Source organism: Megalops cyprinoides, chromosome 3 (genome assembly GCF_013368585.1).
Source record: "Megalops cyprinoides isolate fMegCyp1 chromosome 3, fMegCyp1.pri, whole genome shotgun sequence".
Lineage (NCBI taxonomy): Eukaryota > Metazoa > Chordata > Actinopteri > Elopiformes > Megalopidae > Megalops > Megalops cyprinoides.
The window spans coordinates 9,285,127-9,307,279 of record NC_050585.1 but is presented as its reverse complement, the minus strand read 5'-3'; the positions used below and the strand labels follow the sequence as shown (position 1 = coordinate 9,307,279).

The 22,153-nt window shown below is 41.4% G+C and overlaps 1 protein-coding gene across 2 annotated transcripts; it reads left to right on the top strand.

Annotated features, from left to right (window-relative positions):
- Positions 1–13,834: 13,834 nt before the first annotated feature.
- Positions 13,835–19,780, top strand: LOC118775777 (nuclear fragile X mental retardation-interacting protein 2-like). 2 transcript variants are annotated; one of them, XM_036525877.1, is made up of 4 exons: positions 13,835–14,039; positions 16,839–18,551; positions 19,083–19,115; positions 19,571–19,780. In XM_036525877.1, the coding sequence occupies exons 1-4, from the start codon at positions 13,895–13,897 to the stop codon at positions 19,621–19,623; spliced, it is 1,944 nt and encodes a 647-aa protein (XP_036381770.1). In that variant the 5' UTR covers positions 13,835–13,894; the 3' UTR covers positions 19,624–19,780. The 2 variants fall into 2 exon arrangements, with proteins under 2 accessions (XP_036381770.1, XP_036381769.1); XM_036525876.1 differs by having other exon boundaries at positions 19,083–19,635.
- The last annotated feature ends 2,373 nt before the right edge of the window (positions 19,781–22,153 follow it).

The following is a 22,153-nucleotide window of genomic DNA, read 5'->3' as shown; positions in this document are numbered from 1 at the left end:
TGGATTTTTTTCTTTGTTTTTTTTCCACCTAATATGCAGTGTGTTTTCCCGTCAATGTTTCTGCAGGGCACTCAAATGGTTGATTTGCTCATTTATTTCTCGTTTCATTTTTTGTCTCTGAATTTTTTGCTCCTCAATACAGGAAGTTACTGGTGCCTCAGAGAACCTCCAAGATGTAAACTGTACACCTATTGCAATCACTGAAGAGTACCAAGACTTTGCAGTTTCTTGCCCAGCACTGTGTACTCTGTAATGAGAATTTGTAACACTTGCTTAATCTTTAATCTCTTTTGTTTTAAATTCAGGACGAAGCAGAGTGTGGTTAGTCTGGAACTGGCCAAATGGCTAAACCAGAAAAAGCACTGGATTATAGTATAAATTATAAATAAATGTATAGAAATACTACAAAACAGAAAAGATATGTCACCGTGGTTCAGCTACAGGGTTACCTGTAGTATTTCAGATGCTTATCTGTGGCAATGTAGTGATGGGATGAAACAATTTATGCTGGTTATTTATTACTTTCAGATAGTATTCTGTGTAACACATTCACAGCACAAAACCTGTCCACATCCTCATTCTCTCATGTTCCTTTTACCTCCAAGGCACTAAGTCATTAAGTCGTGGATTATTGCTTTCAGGAGCTTTTAAGTTGAAATTTATAACTTAACTCCCAAGAGTGTCGCTCCAAGCCATTCCAGAATAATCCACAAAGCACAGGGCCGAGGTTAAATTGGCATGTTGGCCATCATTACTCTATCAGGTCGATTTTGGCCCAAAAAGCATTTAATGTGAAACGCAGCTGGACGAGGGCTCTTTCTTCAGTGGTCAGTGATAAAGCATAGGAGATGCTGGACCCTGGTGTCTGAGTGGTCACCTCTGAAGATCAAATCCAAAGGGGTGGAGGTGCAGTAATCTCAAAGTGAATGAGAGGTCATTGAAAGGCATTGTTTGCTACCTGCCCCTGATTTTATTGCACACAGCCAAGCAAAGACAGTCATAAGGGGTGTGTTAATCCAATTGAGGAAATACTGGTTTGAAACGCGTTATCATGCAGCAGAGGAAAACTGGGAGGAGGATTTAAAAGGGAGCTGTGGTGTTTGTTTTTTCATCTAAAAGACAAAATGTTGCTTCTGTTTCTGCCTCTCACTGCCTGCAACTGGCCAGAAAAGAGGCTCATTGATTCAGCACAGAAAAGAGCATAGCACAGGGTGCTTTGTGACAGATAGAATATAGCTGTGGCCAAAAAAACAATGTGCTCATTGAACACAAGGCTCAGGCAAGAAACAAGCTGAAGAAGAGTTAGCACCAATCATACCAAGTTGGGCATTCCTGTAAAACAAAAAAAGAAGCCACATGGCAACAGCTACATTTGTGTGGAAGTCTATAATTGATTGAATTTTTTAAAAACCCTGCAAAATGGCACATTGGTTTGGAAGGTCAAATAAAAATGATCACTGGCAAGAAACAGCGCTTCTCAGTCTTGAGGTAAAGGTGCAGCAGTTTTAGTTAAAATGCCTTTCATTCATTATTTCAATCATTATTATAAATCTTCATAATAAATCCATGTGGAAGCTTAAATTCAGGTGCAGAAACTTGGGCATTAAAACCAATGCATTTCATTCAGGTAAGATCTAGTCATGATGCTTTGTACTGACTATAAGGATGGTCATATCTCATTTGCACTATTTTCAAGCGAAGAGAGACATTACGCGTGGGCTGCTAAACAGAATGGTGATGGAGGGGTTTTTTAAACACCTCTGCCCTGGCAATTGTGTCTCAAATGACAAAACACAATGCAGATGAGAAATATCCCATTGTGTCATTGCGTTACATGGCGTTATGTGTCCATGCAATGCTTTTAAATGACAGAAGTTGTCATGCAATTGTACGTTTTTTCACTATGCAGGACAACCTGAATTCCAAAGTCACAGTACAAGACAAGACAAACCTTTTACAAATGGAATGGGGGAAAAAAAAAAACTTGTTATTAACATTACATTACATCTACCTGCCTGTTTTGTTGTGCAATTACAATGCGGTTTGTAGGTTGTTAGAGCACCAGTCATTACATACCGCTGCCACTCTGTAATTTGAAATTAGGTGTAAAAATCATAACCTTTGCAGGCTAATGACAGGTTTCCCATGAGAGGAAGTGGCACAAAATGTCATTTTGGAAACTTGTAAATTACCTTTTGTGGCCGGTTAATAATGTGTCTGTTTTCACATGAGTATGTGGTGCATTACAGGTTAAAAATAAAAACCACAATTCTAAAAATGCATGCAAATGTTTTTGTGTTAATCCATATAATTTGTTGTGCAATTCATTGCCTTTTTATTTGTGTAAATGGCAGAACATAACAGTATTGTAATAATATGGTTTTATGTAGCATTTGTTCCCATTGCTGGTATTTGGTAATGGACTTCGTGTCGAGTGCCACCCTGTCTGTCACATAGGGGCGGTGAGATGGGTCAGTGGAGCATACAGGAGAGACGGGATCCTACGGAATCAAGTCTATGGAGCTACGTGTGGGAAAGAGGGAGAGGCAGGTGCAGGGGAGAGCAGAGAGAGAGAACTCTGATGGCCTGGTTGGATAATGGTTGGAGGGGCCTTCCAGCGTGGGAACCACAGGGTGTCTGTGCGGCTCTCTTTCAGTGCCTGACCCCTGGTAGCCATGGACCCCTCATTTCCACATCCGTCCAGGAGGTTAAAAGCAGTGGACTGACCCAGCCTTAACCAGAGGAGCTGAAGTGGGAATCACACAAAGGCATGACATTTCATGTAGGTTTGCCTGTCATCCATTACCCAACGCAACCTAGCTGTGGACTTACGAAGCTGACTTTTCGGTGTCCCTAAGAAACATTTCAAATTTGTTGAATGTAAAACTTGTTTGCAGCTTGTCTGAAATCACAGAGCTGTGCTCTTATTTACCACTCAGATGAAGGGTTTGTAGCCTAAACCCCCATGCACAATGCTGCATACAAATGCATTAATATACATACACACACACATACACACACACACGCACACACACACACGTTACCCTGATCACTCCAGTCTTAAAAACACAGCGGCATGGATGGACTATAATGCTGCATAATGCTATTCATTTTGGACAAAATTGATTGATAGAATGAATCAAAACAATAATAGCAGATAATTACCTCATGTTTTCATAATGAAGTTGCTCCCACCACTTTCACACTCACCCTCAGCAAGTCTCCTGCCAGAGCTCTGTTCACTAGGAGGCTATTTTGTGTTTCTACCAGCATAGGCCTCAAGAGGTTTGTTTCTCCACGGTGTTTTCAACATCAAGCGACCCTCCCCTTGGCCCTCTCTGTGCAGAGTTTATGTATTTCCTCAGTACAGCCAAATCACAACTCACCCCCATAATCACCCTTTGATCCACTAATATTGGAATGCACTTCATATTTGCAAATTCACAATATGATATTGTGTAATTCGACCCCAGTGAACAAACAGTCATTTTCAGATGGCAATGATTTATAACTGGGTTTAGAAGATTTATGATTTCAGACAGAGAGTGTAAAGTGTGTAGTTAGGAGAATTCTAGCCCATTCTTTCTGACAGATGACAAGACACTAGTAATTATCAGTCGCCGTGCATAAATCAAGGCCTTTAGTGCAATCCTTTCAAGAAATAAACTTTTTTTAAGATGGTGGTACCTGCCCACTAATGCTTTTTTTTGTAAACCTCTGGCCCAGACCACAGTAAAGAGTTGTTTATAGCTGCTTGCTACTATTGGTGCAGGCAATATTTTTTATGAATATTTCCACAGTGGTAGTTTATTTAATGAGTAAGTAGAGTCCACTTGGCTCACTATTGCTTTGCTGTGGAATTTGAATTCAGGTTTTCAGACCAGAAAAGTGAATTCTGACACTTCACAAAAGCCACAAATTGAAATGGGTTTCAAATATTTATTTCTCTCAAATAATCACATTGAAGCTATATGGTCAAATTCTCATTTTGGGTAGTCTGAGAAGAATTTACGCTTAATCACCTGGCCTATGTAATATTTTCACAAAGTCCTTATATTTCTTGGACATTAATTCACCCTGCAAATATTCACAGGTTGTTTCTTACTTACAAATTTTATAATTGTATTGAGTCAGGTTAAACAAAACCATTTTTAAAAATAGGATGTCAAAGAATTAGAACCCTTCTATAACTGGGATTATCATCCTTTAGTTTACAGTACAAAGTAATTCTGGATTAGTGCAGTAAAATAATTCAGTGTAGTTTAGGGCTGGGATTAACCTGGGAATAACCTTTTCTGTAATGGCAAATTTCTTGCATTGACCTGTTTGAGACATAAAATCAGATATGACAGTTGGAATGTTTCTGTAAAATGGTCCCAGGTTAACATCTTATTTTGAAATGTATTCAGTGTTATTTTTCAAACTTCAGAACACTCCTTCCTGAATGGAAGCTGATGTTTCCCCACTCAAGAAGGAAACATCTGTGACATCATGCACTATGAGAATGAACTGAAGTCTAGGCTTGTATTTACATTTCCATGCCGATTCAGGTGTGTACATTTGACTTTTTGAAAATACTGTTTTAAAACACAACCCTTGGGATTTACAATTTTAATTTACTATTTTTGTCCTATTGAGCTCAGAGGTCATGCTGGAATTGCTAGTCAAGGTTACATAGCCTGCCATCATGGCAGCTATCTGTTGGGGCCTCTTGTTCCTGTGCTATCTTTCATTGAAAGCCCAGCTTGCCTTGAATAAAAGCTCTTTAAAATTGAAACCATTTATGGATGAATTGTACTGTGGTAAGTAGTGTAAGACAGGTGTACCTTTAAAGCTGCTTTCAGGTGTCCCTGAATCCAGGCTAATGTATACAGTATTAATGGATTAGTGACAATGTATTCTGGTTTAACACAGAGTTTATTCCTGACTAGCTACATAACTATCTGTATAGATTTACATTTTGTCAATTAGCAGATGCTCTCATCCAGAACAATGTACAATATGAGTAGCTGCATTTAACAATACATTTACATTTGCTGACATCAATATATGTATAGCTAAGAACAGAACAATCTCAAAATGACAAAGATACTTTGACCTGGCTTGCTAGATTTTATTTGTCAAAAATATTTTTCTGGTTGACTTGATTCTCCTTGCTGGCCTGAAATTTCAGTAAACTGGCTATAACTGTATTGAAGTAATGTATAGCTGTGTAACTATAGCAAGTAAGGAGGTATTATCTTATACAGAAACAGTAAATGGTATTGCAATAATCATAACTGGCTGATAGCCCTAGCCTCCAAAAAATATGATCTTGTCTAGCCTGCACAATGTTGTTCATAGCTAGGGTGAGATTGCCTGCACTATTTTTTTCTCTATTTGGAGATCAAGAAAAGTACAGTTCTTTGAAGTGTAGTTTCACGAGTAACATTATTTAGTTTAATCAGTGTAATTCCTTCCTCTCCCCAGTGCTAAACGGTCTCTGGGGAGCTGCTCACCTCCCCCTACTAGGTAGTCAGTACAAGTCACAAGAAAACGTAAGTTTTTAAATTGATACTCATTCATTATTACGCAGTTGAATGCAGAGATTTCAAATCTAACTGCTTTAAAGTGTAAACTAACAACTATTTTACAACAGACTTGTTTACAAATACATTTTGTCTACTTCTTAATATTTTGTAATATATTGTCTGTAGGGTAGAACAATGAACCAGCCTATAACTCATGAGAACACAAGCATAGGTGAAGAGTCTGAGTGCTCTTTTGAGGTAAGCATACACTGTATGTAGTTGCTAGTTTGTCGTAAGGTACAACCAAGGATCGGTTTATGAGTCTCAACCATGAAAGCACATTTAAAGAGTTTAAGCATTCTTTTGAGGTAAGTATATACTGTAAGGAGTTGCTAGTTTGTTTCCACATCGAAAATCAATGTATCATAAAGGTATGGTTTTTTATTGTTTTTATTTTTTCTTTGAGGTTTTAGAATTAGTTTATGTAGCCTATGAACTGACTTCAACAAATTGCTCATTACAAATTAAATTACAAGATCCCATGTCACTTTCTTGGGAGTTATGGTTGCAGGCTTTCATCAGGGGTATTCTATGTTGTAAGACGTTCAGTGAAAGAGACCAATGGGTTCCTTTCATCTTGTAAGAATTATTAAACTATAATGTAAACTCAATTTGACTGCAATAGAAAATTTCATTTTTTAAGACAGGTTTCTGATACAGCCGAATGCAGGTGTTTCAACCAACATTGTTTCCTTTCATATTTTCAGGTTGTCATCCCACCTACGGACCCCACCTATACTTCTGAGATACCTGTGAGCGCTGTGGTTGCTGTTGGCATCTTTGTTGTTCTGGTATTGACGTGGATTGCACTGCTCGCTGTAAGCCCTTCTTCATCACTGTGAAGTGATGTTGGCTAAATGTCACTGCCCTTTAATAAATTGATCTGATTATATTTCCCCATTCCCCATTTTCTTTTCCAGGCCAAAAGGAGGAAACACTTGTGTAAGTTTAGCTGCTGTTATTATCATTTAAATCAGTAACTAATTTCTTTTCAACAATATGACATCTCATTGTGATGTATTACAAAGTTTGTCTGTAGTTCCATTCTAATCTTATTTTAGTGAGAGAAAAGCTGCTTGCTGAAAAGGTTGCTGAACTGTTGGAGGAGCAGCATGAGGCACTTTGTACGATGTTTGACCTCTCTGAGAAAGTAAGTATCAGATGGCCTTTTCCCACACGTGCCAGTCTTTGAAACATATTTAATTTTCCTGTTTCCATGTGCTTGTCTATTTTAGATCAAAGTACGTGACACAAAAATAAGGCATTCAGAGAAACTGTTGTATACTGTGCATTGCAGCAACAAGGAGCTGAAGGTGAGAAGCTAATATAGGCAGTTGGCCAATTTGTTATCATTGTCAATAATGACTAACACTGTCAGAGGTACAACTTTGAATCCTGGTCATATACATGGAGTCAACAGTCGTCTCTGTAACAGTTTGTTTTTACACGATTTAATATTTCAAATTACAGGAATCTCTGAAAGATATGGAAAAAATGCTTTGGCAAAAGGTGGCAGAAGTGGATGCCCTGGCCAAAGAAATAGCAAGCGAGAAAGAAAGGAATGAAAAAGAAATAAAGGATATTGAAAATCAAATTGCAGCAATGATGGCTGAGCAGCAGTAAGTAACAACCAAGATACTATCAAGGGAAAGATGGGCTTTGTGTATGCATGGCATTGTAAATGAGGTGAGGTGCAGAGGAGTGTAGTTTAGGATATGTACTATATGAGTCAATGCCTTCGAACAACATAATAATTCCCCCTCCTCTGCATCCAGATGAAGGCCTAAGCTTTGGAAGAAGCCCTAGAGGAACGGAAGAGTTGACAGCCAGGCTTCACTTGAGCCATGTTACTGGCCAGCATTCTAATTTATTGATTGAATGATGTACGTCAATAAAAGGCTTGTTCCCATCACTTGTGATGTTGAATGTATTTGGTGGACTTAGATCTGGATTCCATCATTTTAACTGACCCAGCTGACTTTAAACCTGATGGGAAACTGCATGTTCAGACTCTGCCTGAAGGAGCACCCTCTCCCACTTCAACCTCTGACCCCTTGGAGCCATTTTCCTACCCATTACATGGGCCTAGCTTCGGCGACTTTCCAGACATGTCCAAACCATGTGGAGGATCTCATAACCCATCAGAGCTTTTGGCCAGGATATTCTCAATTATGAGCGTTTTTGAAAATCGCTCATAATTTAAAAAATGGATTCGTTCACCATTTAATTGTTTCCATAAAGAATAGTGTTTTCAGGCTAATACGGTTCTTGCATAGGTTTCTGGGGCTCATAAACACTGAGGTAGAGCAGTGGGTCAGTGTGGAATGAGAGGCTAAAGGCAGTCAGTCATAGGCATCCTATCCTTTCATTCACACAGCAGTAAATCTGCAGAGGGGTCCGTCAGCACACGTTTGCTCTGATCTGTGCTTCACTCCCCCCCGCCCGCTGGCAACACCATGTGCCTCCTGGCAGCGTGATTGTGTCATTTCTTGAGCCAGAGTCCCATTCTGTTGAGGGCGGATCCCCTCTACTTCCCCTCCCTAAATTGCTGACCCTGGGCTGTGTCACTCCTTCCACTCATGGGAAGAGAGAGTGACACACAGACTACCATTGTTAGTGACCGTAGTCTCTGTGTTTCCAGCTCTGTGCTCGAAGGCTTGCTGTCTGGACAGGTCTCATTAGTGTTATTCAGTCATGTCTGGGACCGAATAAACCCAGGACTATAAATGCTGCTCTGCGTTCATCTCAACAATAAGGCATTATCTGAACATTTCCGACATAAGATGTAAAGGGGAAAGTGCATTGGAGCTCAAAGCTCCAAACCTGAGGGTTCATGCTCCAGAATAAGAGTGCTGATGTCTTGTTTGTTGAATTGTAATGGTCCAACATTATAAATGTGAATGTGAAAGGTAAATCAAACAACATTTTTTGGCCCAGGCTACCCGTCAGTGGGCAAAACAGTTGGTAAATGACTTACTGGTAAACTTAAAAAAAAACTCCTTTGGAGCAATGCCCTCTCACTGTGAAGCCCTTTTCAGAAAGATGATGGACAGCACCATGCTTAATCATTTTGCAGTTAAGAGATTAGAATAAAAATCTACATGTGTAAAGGTGTCATGGGGAGAACAGTCTGATACTTCTTGTCTTCCCAAAGTCAACCCAACCATCTCCCTGTACTCATCCCTTTAAGCTAAGTTTACTTGTGATCATGCACTACAGTCCTGGCTCGTCTTTAAGAGAGGTGCTAAGGTAAGTGCTCTTCCAGCATACAGTCTCCAATCATCCATCACACATGTATAGATATTACTGCACACATGGCAAAACCACATACTCTGTGCTGCAAATCAAATTTCACCATCAAATCTCTCTGGGGGCAATATTCAATATTGCAGATAAGAACTTGACTCAGTAACAGCACTTCTGGCTGGCCCTATAACAGGAGTTTCTGTTAGCTTACATGCATGACAACAGACAATGCAAACAGACACACAGTAAAAGCTCGGTTCTATTACCACATCCCACCAATACCCACATTCCAGTGCAGCAGAATTGTCAGCATCTTTTTATCACATAAGTTGGTGAAGTTGGCCACCATTTCCTCACAGAGCAGCTATTCTTCTTTATACAAGAACTTTTGACTTCTTCTCTTGCATTGTTCTGTATCATTGTTACTGTCATTGCTGTCAGCGTTGCCTCATTACTGTTGACACAGTAGTTAACTGACTCATTTTCAGTGGATACATTAACAAGCTCAGTGCTGCTTCCTTCAGTCTCTCCTCTGTCCATGAAAAAAATAGGGATATATTTTCATAAATCACCTGTTAACGCTGATGGAATAAAATGTTTTAAAATGTTACATATGGATGTCAAGCTTTGTTTCTGGTCATGAATAACCCACTGGCAAACCATCTATTGTCTTAATCCAGCCCTTGCTATGCTTTCCACTAGCAAAAGAAATTGCAAACTATGATCATGGCTTCATTTAAGTATATAACGGTTATTACAAAAAAATCTCTCATTTCACACATTCTCTATCTCACAATAGAAGTTAAGTATTGCTGCATTTTAGAAGTAGAGTAGATATGTTAGTTAGTCAGTTATTGATGATGACATGTCCTTAAATTGAACGTTGAGCAGTTGAGAGGGTCTCTGAATTCATCCCACAGGGCAAATACTGTGTACCACACAATTCAAAGGCTAACAATGCAATCCATACTGAGGTCTGGTCAAGCACACCCTTTAAATCCAAACAAATATGAACAGATGTATTGATTTATTTTACTGTACAAAGGATCTGCCCTCCTCTCATTATCCTTCAAGACACTACAAGGCATTCCTACTGAATGATATATGGGTTGTTTCTAACATGAACCCTAACAAGGATGAAAGTCAGACAAACAGTTCTGAGAGTACTTCCAAGCAGAGTACATTGCTCTATTTTTCAATTGCCTGATCATACAGTACGTTTCCCCTGCTGGAGGGGTACAGAAATCTTGCAAATTTACACGCTGGGTGTAGAATAGTGACACCAAATTCACTGATCAGTGATTTATAGCCTGGTTGACACCACACCAAATGCCTGCATTTGTCAGGGCTGAAATGCTATGACATGTCATGCATTTACTCTATTTATGTGAGCTGGCCCCCACTGCCCCCCACCCCCAACTTCCCAAAATACCTAGAGCTTGCAGCCTCCATTTCGCCAAAGATGTACACCAAAATGAGCTGACATGGTCCAGCCAAAGTAGCTAACACAATGCTAAGTAGTGAAAGGTGGCAGCCTTAGCCAAAGTGAGACCAGTGGATAGAACATACATCCATGCAGACATGACCATTTCTTTCCTCTTCTTCACACTGGCTTTGGAATTGCTAACTATACACACCTGCAACCACTTGCTATTTCATACACTACTCATCTCTCCAGGGGAAAAAATATTTGAATTTCCTTACTTACAATAGTATGTGTCAGCAATTCTTCAGAGATTGTTTTTGTAAACCAATAGCAAGGTTGGAAATCCAATATGCCACCAAAAACAATTTCCATGTTTTGCAAAAACAAGAATAGAATTTTCCCTGTCAACTGTAAAAAAGGGTCATGAGGTTTCTCAAAACAGTAATGTCCTCATCAGGTGTCAGGCGCTACTAAACTGTCATCGGTGAGAGACTTGTAGTGTATTAAGTAGCTATTGGATATGGGCCGAGCTGTGTATTGGACATTTCCCGCACATTGCAGAAATAAATAAATAAATGCTGGATTTGTATTCTGTATTCTGTATTTTCAGGTATGATAAAGTGCATTTTTGTTTTTTTTTATTTAGGGCTGCCTTATATTTGGACAACTATGATATATGTGCAGAGCAACACACCCCCTTGTGGATAATTAACTGTACAGCGAGCAACTCCCAACACAATACCTCATGCTGCCAATTGTATATAAGCATGACATGTTAGTTAAATAAAATTGAAACTCACATTCTCACTCAGTTCCAAAAGCACACGTGCACTTTGAAGTCACATTCCTGTTCCCTTTAGTCCATAAATATGTACAGAAGTCATGACTCAAAAGTAACCATTAACATCCTAGTCAAGGCCTAAAGTTTGATTCCCACCATGACAGTAATATTCCCCTCATCAAGTACAGAGGAGGTGTACAAAAAAGAGCTAATGCACTGATTTCAGCTATAGTTTAAGAATTTCAGGAAGGAGCACATTATAAACAATAGCAAAATTCTCTGATATCCTTGGGAGATGTCTTCTTAAGGGCAGCTTTAATATCAAAGAAATACACATCAAAGATGAATACAGTGTGCCCATTTTCTGTACATTTCAAAATGATCAGATTGGCTTAACAGAAAGGCTATTGCTGTTGACAGCTGTTGAAATTTGTAAGTAAAAATAGTGTGAGGCAAAGCAAAACACTGAAAACTTACTTTGCAGTTCAAAACCAGAGAAAAAGAACAAATCAGTGCACACACAGGGGGACACACACTACACTCATTATTTTACATTGGTTGTAAACTTTCCTCTGCAAGTGGACTAGCAGCTCAGCTGTCAGCAGTGATAATTAGTGCTTCCTCACCTGGTCACTCTTCCCTTGAAGGTCACGACCCTCTTTGGACCTTGACCAGTCACTGTGGCAGCATTACTGTGAGCTGCCAGAGTTTCCTGCCTGGTCATACACTGAAATTGTTTCCTGGTAGAGGCTGCTTTTAATGATTGTGTCTATGGCTGAAATCCAGCAGCTTGATCTTATTGTGAATAAATCAATAATTACAAGCTGGTTCAAAGACTCTAACGCAACACGGTACAACACTGGAGATATAAGACATATTTTATTCATGCAAATGAGCTAGAAGGTAAACAGTCAGTGCAAAAACCCCTGCTTGCAATGGTCTAGTATTTTGGGCTAAAATGTTTTCATCTAATCAGGATGTCTGTGTGTTTATCTAGCTGAGCAGATAAATATACATTGACGTTGTCAGACACTCCATAATGGCAAACTGACTATTAATAAAACACAGCAGTGCAAACCCTGTCAACCTAAGTGACCAAAAGAATCAATTTAATCAAATCTTAAGATAATAATTCATATTAAATGTCCAGGATTAAGCCACATGACTGCATGCAAGATGATTAGCCAAATGTTTGATTTAATCTTTGATTAACTATCTTATGGCTGATCAATGTCCAATTCACCATCTAAATTTTAACATATATCTTTACAATATTCAACTGACAACAATAAATACTGGCAGCTTTTACACAGAGCTAAAAGGCATAAGGGTAAATATTTATGGCACATACTGTATATTTTAGTGTAGCATACTAGGAGTGCCCTCTAGCCACTGATCTTGAAAACTGCAAGTGATCTGAGATACCGACAGCTTCTGCAGTGAACAGTATTCCAAAATGTACTTGGAACATGGTTTTAGCACAAATGTTTAAGTACCATTTAAGTGAAAATCAAAATTTCACAATATTGTGTTTAAATGAGCAATATCTTATCAATGGATTGATTAAACGTTACCTGCTGATATTTTTCAGTGCAGCTAATCTTGAATTATTCTTCATTCGCATAAATGGGTACCTGCTTAATTTGTATGTTCTTCTGTACCTTGTGTGGGGGGTGAACAGCAACAGCTACCGTGTGCGCAGATGCAGAGGAATATCTCTACGCCAACAGACGGACAGCCAAACCATTCAAATAGGACAGGCTGTACTGAGGTGAACAGAGAAATTTGACATAACTGAGAAGTGGAAACATGTTTAATTAATTCCATTTCCATGCCATTGCTTTTTTGAGTGCAGGAATGTTTTTGTCCCTTGACTGGATACCATCATGGTCCTCTCCTCTCCTAAGATAAATGCACAGCTGTGATTCAGTTGATTTACAGCAACACTATTGATTGTTGTTGTTTTTTTTTGTTGTTGTTTTTTTGTATCATGAAAAACGTCAACAAATTGATTATTTGATATTTCCACAGCATTAACTGTGTTTCGTTTTCTGTATTGGAGGATTACCACATTAATCTTCCATGAACAAATAGCGAACACTACGTTCTTGCTCACGGGTATCAGTTTACAGCAGGCACAGAGCTGATCCGCTGATATTTGTCTGGACGGGCTGATAATGGACACCGACTATGAAACTGAAGTATCCATAATATCGAGGTCCAATAAAGATCAGCGGACCTGCGCAGCGCCTCCTCTGAGTTGGACTCCGTGCATGAGAAGTATCACAAGACCTCAACCTGTGTCATTGTGGTATGGTCTGAGGGTAATTTTGTGATGGCTCCCTGGAAAATGAAAATCATGTTTGATCTCGAAAACGAAAGTTTGGTGGCACCGTGCAAATTAATAACCTGGAACACTCCAAATGTCTACCTTTACGCAAAGGTAATTTTATTGTCCTGGTCAGCTAAGGGGCCTGGAGTGATATGCGAATTAGTTGTTTCTTAATGACATAGCCTACATTAACACATATTAAAAGCAACAATGTATATTTCGTCACTAAACTCGTACTGACTAACGTTCTTATGAGTTATTATGAGTGGATGGCACACATCGTCCCCAGACAGAACACGGAAACATTGTAAAGAGAGCGGCACCAAAAAGTGCTTTTCATGATTTCAGGAGCGGACTGCTGACGTTGTTACTCAGGCTGCTCTGAAGGCGGCGGAACGCACAGTAGATAGTGGGGGGTCACGGTGGCTTCCGCGAATCGCAGGCGGTGATTGGGCGGCGGGGTAAAGCCTCCACACACTCGCTCAGTGAGCCGTAGTGCACACTGGTTGAAGACGGAGATTCTCTTATTATACCCCTCGATGGAGGATCGGCCTAGGGAACAGGCAGGCGAGAAACGCTATCACCATGAAGAGGAGAAGAGCCCGAGTCGACCAAAATCATCGCTGAAAAATGATCAAAGTCAGTGCCAGTACCAGCACCAGGAAACGCAGACGAAGAAAACAGGTCGGATGTTCAGCTAACTTGCTCGCCGTTGGCTAGCTACATTACTTGCTAGCTGTGACTTTACGTAGCCAGTCTAATTGGCTAGCTATAACAGGAACGAATCGAATGAGAATTATCTGAAGGGGAACTTTGGTAGCAAGGCAGCTATGCAAGCAAGCTAAGTTAGCTGTGTTATCTAAAGACATGTTGTCTGTACGACACATTTAACAAGCTACATAACGAGTGCTAGTGGCTGACTAAATGGAGATTGACCTTGTAGCTACACCGGCTTTCACCATCATTCCTACTCAATTTTCAGACTCTTCCTTGATGATGGTTTAAGAGCGTTTGGCCGGACTGTTTACAGTGTAAATATATGTTCTTATCCTTTCTTGTGTGCTTAAAGTGAAAAGAAGTCGTCTTATTTGGCTAACTCGGCTATGAAAGTGTAACCAGCTACCTAGCTAACGTTAGCTACATATAGCTACTTAGACTAGCAGCTAGCTAATATACACTCGACTCTCCAGCAACACAAGCCGGCTCCGCTGGAATGTTCCTTGCTGCCCAGTTGCTGTTTCCTGTCCGCCATGATGGAGATATTTTTAAAAACATACTAACTGGCTATCAAATTAAGTATTAATTGACCCGATGCGTCTGTGGCGTAGAAAATAAATATAAGTGGGAGTTTTACGTAAGGTAGTGTCTGCATCACAAGCTGTGTATTTTGTTTACTGCAATGTAACTAGCAACATCATCCTTCCTAGCTAGGTAGCAAGTCTAGCTAATGTTAGCGGCTACATTCCCGATTTTCAGCTAACATTAGCTAGATTGTCGGGCCTGTTGCGCTTAAATATATGATCTGTCATCGGTCGACCTGATTAAAATACTCATTAAGTATTTGCAAGTGATTCGTGAATACATGCTAAACCGTAGTTACGACGTATTATGTGGGTTAGCTAAATATTTCCTTGTGGTAGCTTAACAAATGTAGTCTAGTTGGCTAAAAAGCTAGCTACTTGGTTTGGTAAAATGGTAGCTAGCTCCTGGCTGGCTAACTATGCTGGTGAAAAGAGCAACGCTGCCAGCTGGACGCGTACTGTAATCCACCCTTGCCTTTTCATGGGCTAGCTAGCAAGATCGTCAAGTACTTATTATTGTAAATTTGGGTTAACTAACGTTAGCAAGGTTTTGTGTTAACTGACTTGCCAACTTAATAGAGTAGTTTTATCTTTTGCGTAAAACACCCCTGGTGCTTGGTTTTTCAAACGCTAGCTGCTTAAAGTTAACTGCTGCTAACTATATGTGTTGTTGTCCATCTAGACAAAAGGGCTCCTGATTATTCGCGTCAGGTAGGTCCGGTATTATAAAACGACGGCTAGCCTCTCTGTTTCGCTGAGGGACGGAGGACACCAATCGAAACCCCCCTCCAACCTTACATAATGACAGGATTTCCCCATATGTCCCCAGTAAGCAAGGTTTGTTCAGCTAACGTTAGTTAGCCTACTAGCTGCCCTTGCCACAATTCCAGTCTTTTCTGGGACAGTCTGTAAGCATTAGGCAGCCAGCGATAGCCACATACTTTGTGACTAACGTTATTTTAAAAATCGAATGAAATCATTGATTTGAATTGTTGTAAGGTGTACTAAAATAAACTAGCTAGAATGATATGTAAAAATCCTCACTTGGCTGAGAGCGAACTGTTGGGCTGTCATGCTACATGACTACCTAGCTAGTTTGCTGTGTAAACTGGAAGAGTTGGGCGTTTGACCGAAATTTCTAGGATCATGTAGATCACAAGTTGCTTTTTCAGGCAGAAATGCATATGATATGTAAGTGACAATAGCAGCGTTGACCAATTTAAAAAAAATAATAATAAACGTAAAGAATTGTCGGCATGGATTAATTGTCTGTCAGGTTCAAAATAGTACGTCGTTAATGTCGTTACAGCTATGTAACTGACAGGTCACCACCGTAATAAGTGGAGATAATCGTACATCGTCCGAACGTTTTGGGTGGACATTTGGACCCAGACATCACTTTAACTTATTTAACTCGTGACTTCATATACATCTGAAGGTTAAGTGCTGATCTAGCAGAGTTGCAAACTCAAGTAATCCCATTAGTTCTCCCGCACGCTAAAAGTTGAGACCACCATAACCCCACTTGCCTTTTCTGTAAGCTTCATGAATAACTTTATTTATTCACATGTAACCTAATGCACCTGTCCTCAGATAACAGCTGTCTCTTGAAAAAGTCAAACGTGAAATTACAGTAGCCCTTTTCTTTATGAATCCTAATCAATTAAATGATATACCTAATCCTTAATGCCTGTCATTTTGAGCCCTGGGCGTGTTTTGTACAGTGCAGTTTATTCTAGATGGATGTCTTGACTGTCTTCACCGTATTTATTATACGGTATAAGTTCCCCAATTTGTCTCACTAACTTCTATGTAACCCCAAGCCTGAGTCATGTGTTGGTCAAAAGTAAAAAAAAAAAAAAAAAAACAAGCATTCATTATAATTGGCACCCAGAAGTTAGATAGGCAAGAAATCAGTTTTGAGACTACCTCGGCTGGCCCTGGACCGCTGCCACCTGAAGCATTCAGTCTAAACATTCTGCGTAGCGCCACCCTGTCTTGTGGAAAGGCCGCCACATCTCCTGTAAAAGAGCGACACAGGGTCCGCAGCCTGATGGAACGCTGTGACCATGGATGGGTCGCTCTGTCCTGTGTCTCTGAAGCAGTGCGTTCCAGCCTTAATTGGGACTTGTTTTATTTAAACTTGTGGCATTTCAGCTAACTTGTCCTTGTGTTTTCCCAGGCAATGGGAAAATAAATGGCAGCACCGCTGAGGGAGAGAAGGTACTGTCCTCAAATGATCTGGCCTGCGTCCATCACCCCACGAACGGCAATGGCGGCAGACCCCTACTAGACACTAACATAAAACTGAAACAGCCAGGAAAGGCCCTTAGCGCGCTCTCGAGTAGAGGCAGAGGCAGCTACCATTACAAAAACAGTATGGACAGCAAGAATGACAAGCCCTCGGATTTTTCACCTCATAAGGGCAAGCCTTTGGATAAGAAGGAATCCGTTTCACATCTGAACGGGGTCGTGTCTCTCAGCAGCGGCTACATAGCCAACGGTTACCCTGGCAAGCCCGCCGCAGACAACGATGGCAGCGGCTCCGAGAGCGGGTACGCCACTCCCAAGAAGCGCAAAGCCAGGAGCAGCAGCATCAAGGGCGCGGAAAATGTGAGCGGGCCGCAGGAGAAGGCCATGCAGCAGGGAAGCGCGGCGCCTCCCCAGCAAGACAGGGATCCTTCCAACCCGGACCCAACCGAGAAAGCAGTGAGCTCCCGCCTGGATGACAGCAGGCTCGCCGCTCGAGCAGACGCCTGCGCCGGGGCCGGGTGGGCAGGCGAACCACAGAGCAAAAACCATGACGGCAAGGCCACCGGCTCCTCAGGTAAAAAGTTTGAGGACAAGCCGGGAAAGGCCAAGTCTGTCGCTACGGTGACCGCAAAAGAGGACTCATGGACTTTATTCAAGCCTCCTCCTGTCTTTCCTGTGGACAACAGTAGTGCTAAAATTGTGCCCAAGATCAGTTATGCAAGTAAAGTCAAGGAGAACCTCAATAAAGCAGCCCAGGTCGGAGGGGAGGCCCTTCCATCTCAGGAGCCCGGAAGACCATCTCTGGTTCCCATGTCTGCTTTGAAAACGATCACTTCAGCTAGCTTTACTAACGGCCCTGTTTCTGGAGAGGGGAATGGCTGCCTCTCAGCTGGGCCCCTCTTAACCACTGCTGCTAGTACTGTACTGCTCGCCTGTCCTCTCCCAGGGGGCGAGAATGTAGCATCCTCTCACAATGACAGTAGCATTACTACAACTCCCGTGGCAGCCACCGGCGAAACACGAAAGCCTAGCCTTTTTGTTTACCCCCTGACCCCTTGTAATATGCAACCCGCGCTCCCCAGCGCCCGCCAAGTGGACCCGCCTCCAGCTCCGACAAATCAGAAAGCCCTGGGGGACATCTTCCAGAACCAGTGGGGCCTGTCCTTCATCAACGAGCCTAACGCGGGCCCAGAGGGGGGAGCCGGGCCTTCGCCTGGGGAGGGCAGGGCAGCGGAGGCGACGGTTCAGGGGGAGGGCCCCCCCGCTGGCGCCCCGCAGGTCTCTGACGCCTCCCCGCCAGTACGGGAACACCCCCCCTTCCCAGCGGCTTATGAGGCAGACAAACGGACTAGCCCCCTAGCCGTCAGCAGTGTTTTAAAAGCGTGCCCCGCTGTGGCGTCGGCCGGCGGGGGCGGCACACAGGCCCAGCTCCCGGGACAGGACACGGCTAAGGGTGAGGCTGGGGGTCTTGGTGCAATAGTGTTTGCTTCTTCTAAGGACCCCGGTGCTGATCCCCCTCAGGCCTCCCAGGCTAACCCTGTGCTGGCTCTGGTCAAAGAGCAGAGCCCCTCCAAGGGCTACGACAGAAGGTGTAGCTGGGGGTCTTTTGATCTAAAAGCTGCTGTAATTTATCACACTAAAGGTAATGCTCCCTACAAAACCTCTTTCTCAGATTCTATCGAAGGTTGTCTTAACTTGCATTTACATTGCATTGCTTTTGCTTCTGAAATGGTTGTAGGGTGACAGTGGCTAAAGCTGCACTCTGTAGTTACTGAACACCTGGTGATATTTCTACAGATGGGGGATATTTTTTTTCCCACATAGGCTCTCTACTAAAACTGCTGTGTACTGAAAAAGGGGCCGTGAGAGAAATGTTGGGATGACAGATTAATGCATGGCCTGCCAATATAAGGTGTCCTCTGACGTTGACAGCTTGGTGGTTATGCAGTTCACAGTGGTTTCATTGTGTTCACTCCTCTCATAATTTGCAACGTCCCGCAAGGGTTAAAAACGATTGACAAAATACCCCATCAACCCAGAGTTCATTAGGGGAAAAAAAGCAGACAAAACAAACTAATATAGACTGTTGTGTTTGATTGTGAGCATATTAGACAAGCATGTTTCTGTTCTTTGGCTCCTTAATTTTATTCTTTGAATTTTTTTCCCCCCACAGAAATTGAATATATTTTGAATTTGCAAAAACAAGGTAAGTTAAGTTGCTTTTTAATTGATATTATTGTGTATTTCTGGGGAGTTTGTTCTATGAGAGGGCCAGACATTACTGTGTTAACACACTAACACTATAAAAGGGAGCGTATATTTAGAGGTCAGCCAGTACTTTCTGTTTGGGGCAGAGTGTTCTTATTGCCAAGGTTCTTGTATTTACGCATGCCACCCATTGCTGGATCCCTGAAAAAAAAATGGTATGTTAATTGCAAGCTTGACAAACCCGCTGCTTTAGATTCACTTGAAAATGCCTCCTTTCCTGCCAGAATTCTTTTTTGTAAATTGCTGAGGAATTTTGATACAGCTATCAAATTGTCCCCACATCAGAGTCCCCAAGCATAGCCTGTAGTGTAAATGCTTTAAATCAATTGACTGCTGTTTGCTCATTACAGCCCCTTTAACAGAACCCTTCCCGCTCTTGTTTTTCTCTCCCAGATCCAAAAAGGGTAGTCATTTATGATGAGACTAGGGATGGGCCCAATCAGTGAGGCTGGGACTGGAAAGGCTAATGTGTGTCTCACTGTGGCGCTGCCCTGAAGGCTACACACGCTCCTTCAGTAACTAGATTCAAAATTAATCGCAATCTTCACTTGTGTAGTGGAACTGATAAAGGAGTGTCCTACAAAAAAAAAAAAAAAAAAAAAACCGAAACTACAAAGTCAGAAATTCAAAGAAAAGAAATGCTGAGTAAAAGCGGTTGAGGAAGAGAGAAGAGGACAAAAGAGCAACGGGTGGGGTGGGGGACAGACGTTTGCAAAGTTCGGCGCTGGAGCAGACCATACCTGGGATGTGGTACAGCGCAGACAACGCCTGAGCTCAAAGGCTTTGCAAAAACAGATCCGTGGGAGGCGCAACCCACGGTCACGGACACTGCGGACACTTCCTGCTGTGACGGACATTGGGCTTGTGACGCCAACCTCGGGAGGGGGGTCACAAAGGGGAGGAGACAAAAGGGAGTGCTGGTCGCACTTCCTTAGCCTTTTTTCTGGTGTCCAGAGAGGACAATCCACTTCATAATGGGATGCCTCAGTCATTTTGTTTCCTTATGAATTCAAATGAGTGTAAATATGTGTGTGTATTCCAATGTATACATATGCAACAATATATGTGCTCATTTGAATTCATAGTGGGAAAAGAACATGAAATGACTTGAACTTTCAGTAAGAATGCCTTGAACTTATTAGAAAAAAGCAAAACGATTAAATGACATTGACATGATGTAATGTCTTGCTGCAGGTTAAAAACAAAACAAAACAATGAAATATTATGTAGATGAAGAGTGACAGGGAAAAAACAGTTGTCTTAAATATATTTTGGAAAGAAGATTGTCCAGTACAGAGAGGACCTCACTGGATAGCTTTCGCTGGCGACACTTTGTTTTCTTTTATGGCTTATCGACTAAAGATGCACCACAGAAACAAAGTCCCAGAGGACAGAAAGAGGAACATTCATTCGGAGTGGGGACAGTCTTTGAGGCATGTGGGCCTCTGCAGTTGACCTGTTCCAGAGTTTAAATGGAGCAAATGTTAATGGTGTTAACAGTGTCTGCAACAATGTTTTTTTTTTTTTTTGTTTGTTTGTTAGTTAATTAAGCCCTTTAAAAGCTCAGTCTGTTTGAAGATCTCAGTATTTGCTTAACCTCAAACCAATGTTGGTGTAACAATCATTTCAAGGTGCATGTCCTGCGTTGGAGTTTGCTTCCAGGCTTGGCTGTGGAGGTCCCCTGGAATTATGGGATTCTGTTTTGAGAGTGTGGCTGAGTGTCGAACGAAAGACTACGATGCTTTCTTCTGTATTTTATCTTTTTCTTTCTTTTGTTTCATTTTAATGTGTAGGGATTTGGGGACATGAGAATTGCTTGAAATTCATCGCGTTGCCTGTAGGGGCGCATGGGTGCGTCTCCCAGTGTCGAATTGGCTTGACCTAATCTTAACGTATTTGTTCCTTTTTCCCTTTCCTAACTTGTACAGGTGAAGGCTTCTTGTTCACGTTCTTAGTCCTTAATTTTGTTTCTTCCTCTTCACTAGTTTTAAGTATGTATTTTTGCACATATTGACAGTAAGAACGGGTGTGGATGTCTGGGAGTGAGAGAGAGCCGTATGGATGGCGCGTAGCCAGGAGGAGAAAGTTCATACAGAATACATTTGCAATACAAATCAGGAAAGTCCTGGACCTGCCCCACAAGAGGTTAGGCTTATCAGCTACTGATGTTTCGTGAGCAAAACCCTCACAGACTACTCTCTTGAGCGTTCTGTGGGATGGAGGCGTTATGGAGTAGCATGTTAGCAGTGTATGAATGCTGCCAAGAGGGTTGCTCCCTAAAACTGTGGGTTGTAAGTTTATTAATTCTACCGTCTCCCTGCTGGTTTCCTTTACATCTTTTAGGTTGTGCATGCCAGCAGGGGCTGAATTTTTTTTTTTTTTTTTAGATTTTTAGCCCCACCTTCATGAGTGATTTGATAAGAAATTGTTAGCACTTTATGTAAACTTTCTTTTTAAAAATAAATACTGCTATATAAAATTATATATATATATATATATGAGATACTAACCCCTTTTAAAAATGACTTTGGGCTGTTTAACTTTTTTTATTTCAAGATAAAAATAAAAATACAAAAAAAAAATACTCAGGTAGAATTAGGAAAGCCATGACCTGACCGAATAGACAGATACAAAGTTTAATTGCCAAATATTGTAAAGCTGGGAATCCTGGTAACAACCAGTCTCATTTTGCTCAGTAAATTGGAAGCATTGTGATGAATCAGCAGGGGAGGTACAGGATTTCATACATTTTTTGTTTGTTGGAAAACCATTTTTAATGACAGACAGTAACCTTACAGGTAAATACAATGCATTTAACAGTTGAGTAGTTATCACTGTATATTGGCTCTTCCCATAGATAAGCACATGTTGCACTGCTTTCAGTTGTCTGAACTTGTTACCGTCTTGTTTGATTTCATCTGTGTTGTAGACGAAGGGCATCTCGGTGAGCTCTGGCTAAAGTCAAGTCAGATCAGG

What these genes read in the sequence shown, in the direction of transcription:
- LOC118775777 (XM_036525876.1), top strand. Translation starts at nt 13,895, where the DNA reads ATGGAGGATCGGCCTAGGGAACAGGCAGGCGAGAAACGCTATCACCAT. An exon ending in AACGCAGACGAAGAAAACAG is followed by an intron (nt 14,040 to 16,838) that starts GTCGGATGTTCA and finishes GTGTTTTCCCAG; the next exon opens with GCAATGGGAAAATAAATGGC. An exon ending in TGTAATTTATCACACTAAAG is followed by an intron (nt 18,552 to 19,082) that starts GTAATGCTCCCT and finishes TTCCCCCCACAG; the next exon opens with AAATTGAATATATTTTGAAT.